Below are 8,111 nucleotides of genomic sequence, written 5' to 3'. Positions count from 1 at the left end.
TGATAGAGCAGTGCCTTGTTTCTTTACAGTTTGCCTCTGGGGCCAGTCCCCATCCCTGATGCCCACTATACCCGAGTTCTACACCTGCAGTTGCCAGCCAAGTTGGGAGGCTGTTTGAAAGGGTTGGGCCATTTCTGTCATGGAAACCTGGAACTATGTACATGTCACTACTGGGAGGGTGTTCCTGCCATATAGTGTCTACAAGGACAGGTAAAGGAGAAGCATCAAACACTACCGTTCTTCCCAAAGTTCATTATTTATTTTTACGTCTGCCCGTGCTGATACTACTGACAACATAGTAAATGGTTCTTGAAAGTTTACCAGTGTAGACTTGGTCTATGTCAGCCATGCTATTAAGTTACACAGTACATGTCCTGTTTTAAAAATATAAATATATTCTTAAAAATAAATTAAAATGCATATTTCAAAAAGAAAATAGTAATATTTTCATGCAAAGTTTTGACACCTTAATACTGCCTAATAATTTATATTCTGGAGGGGAAAAACTATCATTGCTGTTATTTTTAAAAGAAAGTGAGAAATGTCAGCTTTATGACCCATTGAAATAAAAGCTAAATCCGAACTTATTAAGGATGTTTTTTTGTTTGTTTCTTTTTTTTTTTTTTTTTTTTAAGAGATGGGGTCTCGTTATGTTGCCCAGGCTGGAGTGCAGTGGCTACTCACAAGTACAATCCCACTACTGATCAGCATGGGAGTTCTGACCTATTCCGTTTCTGACCTGGACTGGTTCACCACTCCTTAGGCAACCTGGTGGCCTCCCGTTCCCAAGAGGTCACCATATTGAGGCCGAACTTAGTGCAGACACTGGATCAGCATAGCACACTACAGCCCAGAACTCCTGGACTCAAGCCATCCTCCTGTCTCAGCCTCCCGAGTAGCTGGGACAGCAGGCGCTACAGGTGCCACACGCACCACCTCGTCCAGCAAGGATGTTTGTTAAAGACAAAAATAATCTTAAACCTGCCAAATCATGTTTAATATTTACTGAAATACAAAAGTAAAAAATTTTCCAAGTAATATAATCTATCATTTACAAATATAAGTTGACACTTTTATATATAAAGGTATCTTGTGATTCTATACAGATCATCAACTTCTAATTACCAATTCTACATGTTATAATTATCTATATTTTGACCTTGGAAAATCACTTGCAAATCATCCTTAACTCTACCATAACAGGCTACAAAGGAACATCTCAATATATTTCTAGTTCTCAAAGGCTGAAATCAATAAAATATTATTTGTAAATCCATATTACTGAAATTGCAGTGATAACCTTTTTATATAACTGAATCATAGAAAACTTGACAAGGTCACTATGCCATATTAGGTGTTACTTTGTGAAATTATGCGTTCTAGTCATGTTCCCCGAACAGTGGCACACAAATACCATCAATAGCCCTGAGATGATTTTAAGTGGAGTAGTAAGTACATGGATGAACAATCTTTAATAGCTATATGTTTTAAAAGCACATAAAACATGGAATATTATTGCTCAAAACAAGGCTAAGGTTAAAAAAATTAAGGCTAAAAATGTTAAAATAAAGTGATACAGAATATGAGATTAGGAAAGTGGTATTACATTTAGGAAACACTGCCTCAAGGAATTTCATTTAGCCAGCACTGTTTCTGAATGCTTATTAATAACAGACCACATCATAAAAGGGTTTCCTCTTATAAATCCTGGGGATTTTTTGTCTCCCTAGGACAAATATTTTGAAAAACCATTTTTACATTTATTTTAAGAATGTAGATTTGAAAGCTTTGAGTAAATTTACTTTAAAAGGGTTCACCGAAATGGTGAAAAGTTCAGAAGCATTTGAGGGACCGGCTATTCCTACAGAAGAGAGGAGAGGACAAAGGCACATTATATGTACATAGATTATGGGCATCACTGCGCATTCAAATAAATGACCTAAATAATTACTGCCGTTAATAATCACAATAGTCTTTCATAAAAAAGAAGGTAAGCTTGTGCACCGAGCGCTCTTGATTCCGGAACCACTTGCACGGAGGCGTCACTAACATGGACCCAGTGGCCTGCGGATTCAGTACCAGGTTCTTTCAAACCTAACAAAACAAAAAGTACAATTTTATAATAAGTATGTTTGATGTTCTTACTCTAAAGCATAAATTGTGATTTACTACTCATTATATGTATCCAATGCTAAATCTTACTGAGGAGTCTGTTTCCTCTTCAGATTAAGCATTTTCAAAAATAATTCTTTAAATGTTTTACTATTATAATAATTATCTCTAGATAGTAACACTTTAATCATGTAGTGAAATATTAGCCTTGTACTTAATTGCTCAGGGAAAAGAATAATTTCCACTAAAAGAGAAAGAAAAAAGCAAAGTTAAATGACCCAGAAACAGAGCCAGCAAATTTTAAACTCCAATTGTATTCTAAGAACCTGGTGTATCTTCAAAAAAAATTTGGCCTCATTAAATATATAAGTTCACTGCAATACATGAAAACTCAATACCTTGAAAAACTGTATCACTTGATATCACCTAGAAGGATAGAACATCATGATATTTGAGATGCTCTAAGTAGTCTCATAATTCTCATTTAACATGAATATACTCAGGTATCTGTAAACTAACTTATCTTTTCCAAAAAAGGAGGAATGCATTCATTTTTGATAATAAAATAAATTTAGACGCAACCAAAAAAGGAAAACTATAGCCAATCTCTGAGGAACACAGATGTAAAAAAAATACTCAAAATACTAGCAAACTGAATTAAACAATACATCAAAAAGGCTGCTCATCACAATCAAGTGAGATTCACCTCAAGGATGCCAGGATGGTTCAACATAATGAAATCAATCAGGGTGGCACAGCAAAGTGGATCATGCCTGTAATCTTAGCACTCTGTGAGGCCAGATAAGAAACATACTAATGGAGCACAACAGATAACCCAGAAATAAACATACACATCTGTAGTGAACTTATCTTTGACAAAGGTGCCAAAAAATACAGTGGGAAAACAGACTCTTCAATAAATGGTACTTGGAAAGCTGGGAACCCATGAAGAATGAAACTAGACCCTTATCTCTTGCCATATACAAAAATAAAACAAAAATGAATTAAAGACTTAATCTAAGACCTGAAAGTACAAGATACCAAAAGATAACACTGGAGAAATGCTTCAGGATATTGGCCTGGGCAATGATTTATTGAGTAATACCCCTGAAGTACAGGCAACCAAAGCCAAACTGGACAAATGGGATCATATCAAGCTAAAAAGCTTCTGCACAACAGAAAAAACAAAGGGAAGAGACAACCCACAGAATAGAAGATATTTGCAAACTATCCATCTAATAGGAAGAAATCAAATAATCTGTTTTAAAAATAGGTAAAGGGCTCGGCGTCTATAGCTCAACCGGCTAAGGCGCCAGCCACGTACACCTAAGGTGGCGGGTTCGAATCCCCAGCTTGGACCCGCCAAACAACAATGATGGCTGCAACCAAAAAATGGCCGGGCGTTGTGGCGGGCGCCTGTGGTCCCAGCTACTTGGGAGGCTGAGGCAGGAGACTCGCTTGAGCCCACGAGTTGGAGGTTGCTGTGAGCTGTAATGCCACGGCACTCTGCCCAGGGGGACAGCTTGAGGCTCTGTCTCAAAAAAAAAAATAAATAAATAAAAATAAATAAATAAAAATAGGTAAAGGATCTAAATTGACATTTTTCAAAAGAAAAGAAAGTGACCAACAGGTATTAAAAAAATGTTCATTAGTCATCGGAAAAATGCAAATGAGGCCAGGCATGGTGGCTCCTGTAATCCCAGCACTCTGGGAGGCTGAAGGTGAATTGCTTGTGCTCAGTAGTTTGAGATGAGCCTGAGCAAGGGTGAGACCTGGTCTCTACTAAAAATAAAAACTGAGACCAGAGGATCGCTGGAGCCCACGAGTTTGAGGCTGCTGTGAGCTATGATGTCACTACACTCTATCAAGGGTGACAAAGTGATACCCTGTCTTAAAAAAAAAAAAAAAAGCTAATCAAAATTATGATGATCATCTCACCCCAGTTAAAATGGCTTTTATGAAAAAGACAGGCAACAGTGAACACTGCTGAGGATATAGAAAAAGGGGCATCCCTGAGAACGTAAATATCCAAAGAAGGAGAATTCAGTGTATAAAAAAAGATATCAGCCCTGCCATGTTTACTGCAGCACTATTCACATAGCCAAGATTTGGAATCACAACACAAGTGTCCATCAGCAGATGAATGATGAAATTGTGGTACATACATTACAAAGGAATATTATATAGCAGAATGAAATCCTGCCATTTGCAACAACATGGATGGAACTGGAGAACATTAAGTATGTCAAATAAGTGAAACAGAACAAATCTGGTACATTCTCATTTGTATGGGAGCTAAATATTAAAAGCAGTTGATCTCAGAGACAGCAGAATGGTTACTAGAGGCTGGGAAGGGACGGGGGGATAAAGTGAGAATGGTTAGTGGGGATAAAAATATAGTTAGGAATAATACTTGATAGCACAACAAAGTGACCATAATCAACAATAAGTACAATAAGTTAGGATATACTTTAATATAACAAAAAGTAGAACCGTAATGTTCCTATCACAAAGAAATAATAAATGTCTGAGGTGGTGGATACCTTAATTGCCCTGATGAATTCATACTGTATGCCTGTATCAAATTATATGTATCCTATAAAGATATACAACTATGTGTATCATGTATCAATTAAAAATGAATTTTTCAATAAATGAAATAAACTCTGGATAGCTTACCAAACACATTTTTCTTTCCAGTGATATGTTCCAATAATTTCCTGGAGGGTGTTCTCACTTTCACATAAGCAGTGTAGTGACCTCCTCTCATTGAGCCAGTGTGTTCCACTATACCATAGAGACCATACAGAACTTTCTCCCCCACATTTGCATTCTTTTAAACAAAAAATTCAGATTAGTAATTAGTGAAATATTACTGTAAAGAAAAAATATATATATCTTGCTTAAAATAAGAGAAATACATTGCAAAACTGTACTGAGATAAATTTCCACAGCTATTAGGCTAACAAAACTATAAAGGCATGACAAGATTTTCTGTTGACCAGTTTATGGGGAGCATAATCACACGTAGCACATGTAGGGGGGCAAAGGGTCAGCTCCTACGCAGGGATATTTCATGTAGCCTACCTACCTAAGTTATGTATGTGTTACTCGTGGACTATCAATCCTATTTCTAGGAATCTCTCACAGGTACCTGAGCAAAACATAAGACATGTACCCAACTAATAACTGTAGAATTATTTGTAGTATCAAAAGAGTAGAACCTAAATGTTCGTAAGATAGAGACTAGTTGAATAAACTATAATATATCCACACCAGAGTATTATGGTGCTTGAAAAATGGTGGGCAAAGTACCTCTAAATATGTGATGAGATAAACTCCAGGATATAATGTTAATAGGTACAAAAAAAGAAAAAGGATTCATAGTGTAAGCTGCCATCACTTAATAGGGATGCTGTAAATATACATACTTATCTGTTTAAAATGAAATAAATTATAAACTTTTAAATGTCTGTCTACAAGGAACAGAAAGAAATAGGTAGAATGGACATGGATAAAAGCTAGACTTCTGTGAAGTTACCTTGTTTAGTACAATTGATACATTTGACTTTAGACCTATGTAAATATTTTATGTAATTATATTTTACACAATTTTCAGAAGCAGTCTTTAAAAATGAAAATTAATAGCTTATATAAATGTGGCAGCACCTGAAGCTCTCTGAGTAGGGCACCAGCCCCATATACCAAGGGTGGCGGGTTCAAACCCGGCCCCAGCCAAACTGCAACAAAAAAATAGCCGGGCATTGTGGCGAGCACCTGTAGTCCCAGCTACTCGGAAGGCTGAGGCAAGAGAATTGCCTAAGCCCAAGAGTTGGAGGTTGCTGTGAGCTGTGTGACGCCACAGTACTCTACCAAGGGTGACAAAGTGAGACTCTGTCTCTCTTAAAAAACAAAACAAAACAAAAACCTAACATACATGAATAATACATCTAGTGCTTATTTGAATTCTAAGTCCTTTAAACATTACATTTATGAGACAAATGGAAATATGAAGATTAGAGGATATGAGAGATTAAGTGGTATTATGGTTATGTTAACAACAACAAAAAAAAAGGGAGTAATTCTTATCTTTTAGAGATAAAAGGTCAGATGTGGTGGCTCATGCCTGTAACTCCAGTGCTCTGGGAGGCGAACCCAGGAAGACTGCTTGAGGTCAGGAGTTTGAGATCAGCCATGGCAATATAGCAAGACCCTGCCTCTAAGAAAAATAAATTAGCAGGGTATGGTGGTATGCCTGTAGGCAAGGGTTCTCAGACTTTTTAGGCAGGGGGCCAGTTCACTGTCCCTCAGACCGCTGGAGGGCCAGACTGTGGGCCCCAGGACGAGTGGGCTGCTAAGCAGGACAGGCAGTGGCAGCAAAAACACCCGGCAGGCCCAATAAATATCCTAGGCGAGCTGCATGTGGCCCGCAGGCCGTAGTAGGCAGGCAGGATGCTTGCCTGTAGGCCTAGTTACTTAAGAGGGCTTAGGAAAGAGGATTTTCTTGAGACCAGGAATTGGAGGGCGCAGTGAGCTGTGATTGTACTACTGTACCACAGCCTAGGCAACAGAGACCCTATCTCAAAAAAAAAAAAAAATTTAAATCTAGAGATATATGAAGCATTTATGGATAAAATGATGCCTGATGAGCGTTTCAGTATATTAGAGGAGGAAGTGGATGAGTATGTGGACAGGACAGGATCTGAAGTTTTAGGGCTGGGTGCTGTTTAGAGTAGGAAATTCTCCATAGTAGGTACTTTTAAAAAATACAATGTTCTCATAAATTTAACAAAGCTTATTAAATTTCATTATGACATTATCAAATTCTAGGACTACTATTAACAGACAGATAGTGCTAGTATTTCATAGCATATAAATTGGATTCACTAAAAAATTATGTTTAAAATTTTTGTTCTGATTGGTCAATGTAGTGAAAATGTTAAGTTCAGGAAGTGTTTTATTACACACCATAAAACCTAGGCTTCTAACTGTTGAACAGGACAAGTTACCCTGTAACCATTTCCCTCAGTGAAGACAAAGTCATTGATTTCATCTATACAATTCCTACGTGTCCACACAGGGATTATAAACCAGTTTTTTTCTTTTTTAAGAGACAGTCTCACTTTGTTGTCCTTGGTAGAATCCTGTGGCGTCACAGCTCACAGCAACCTCCAGCTCTTGGGCTTAGGCGATTTTCTTGCCTCAGCCTCCCAAGTAGCTGGGACTACAGGTGCCTGCCACAATACTCGGCTATTTTTTTGTTGCAGTTTGGCCAGGTTCGAACCCGCCACCCTTGGTATATGGGGCCGGCGCCCTACTCACTGAGCCACACTCACTAGGTGCCACCCAACTAGTCTGCTTTCTATATCTAATTATTAAAGTACTACAATAGCAGTTTTGATGTATCATACTCAGCTGAAAAGTACACTAATGTCAGTAATACACAAGAAATGGCAGGAGAGGCTTGGTGCCTATAGCTCAGCAACTAGGACACCAGCCACATACCCCAGGGCTGGCGGGTTTGAATCCAGCCCAAGCCTGCCAAACAACAATGACAACTACAACCAAAAAATAGCTGGGTGTTGTGGCAGGTACCTGTAGCCCCAGCTACACTTGGGAGGCTGAGGCAAGAGAATTGCTTAAGCCCAAGAGTTTTAGGTTGCTGTGAGCTGTACTGAGGGCAACATAGTGAGACTGTCTCTAAAAAAAAGAAAAGTGGCAGGAGAGACTATGCACTAGTATACTGATTTGCAAAAGATACACAACTTACAAATGGTAAAACTACGGCTAATTAAACAGATTATTCACAAGGAACAGGAGAGAATACAAAACATGTACATTCTCTTGGCAACGCTCAGCTTCTGGGAGCATTTACAAACAGCTCCAGTCTTCATGATTGCCCTGTCTCATGCCTTATCTTTTTAGTTTGCCTTTATTCTGTCTCCCAAAGGTCAAAAGTCATAGTGTATTCAATGTTCCACATGTTTTTTTTTTTTTTT

The 8,111-nt window shown here is 38.1% G+C and overlaps 1 protein-coding gene across 1 annotated transcript in view; it reads right to left on the bottom strand.

Moving 5' to 3' along the window:
- Positions 1–1,788: 1,788 nt before the first annotated feature.
- USP45 (ubiquitin specific peptidase 45) overlaps positions 1,789–8,111 on the bottom strand; it is a 75,666-nt gene continuing 69,343 nt past the window's right edge. Inside the window, exons 16-17 of the mRNA XM_023518227.1 lie at positions 4,792–4,945; positions 1,789–2,094 (exon numbers count right to left, since the gene is read on the bottom strand). Of these exons, the coding sequence (XP_023373995.1) occupies positions 1,964–2,094; positions 4,792–4,945 (285 nt within the window). The 3' untranslated portion in view covers positions 1,789–1,963. The remainder of the gene's footprint in view (positions 2,095–4,791; positions 4,946–8,111) is intronic.

This window comes from Otolemur garnettii, unplaced genomic scaffold (assembly GCF_000181295.1).
Source record: "Otolemur garnettii isolate 467f Iridium unplaced genomic scaffold, OtoGar3 scaffold00132, whole genome shotgun sequence".
In the NCBI taxonomy this organism is placed as follows: Eukaryota; Metazoa; Chordata; class Mammalia; order Primates; family Galagidae; genus Otolemur; species Otolemur garnettii.
This window is presented reverse-complemented; position numbering and strand designations above follow the sequence as displayed.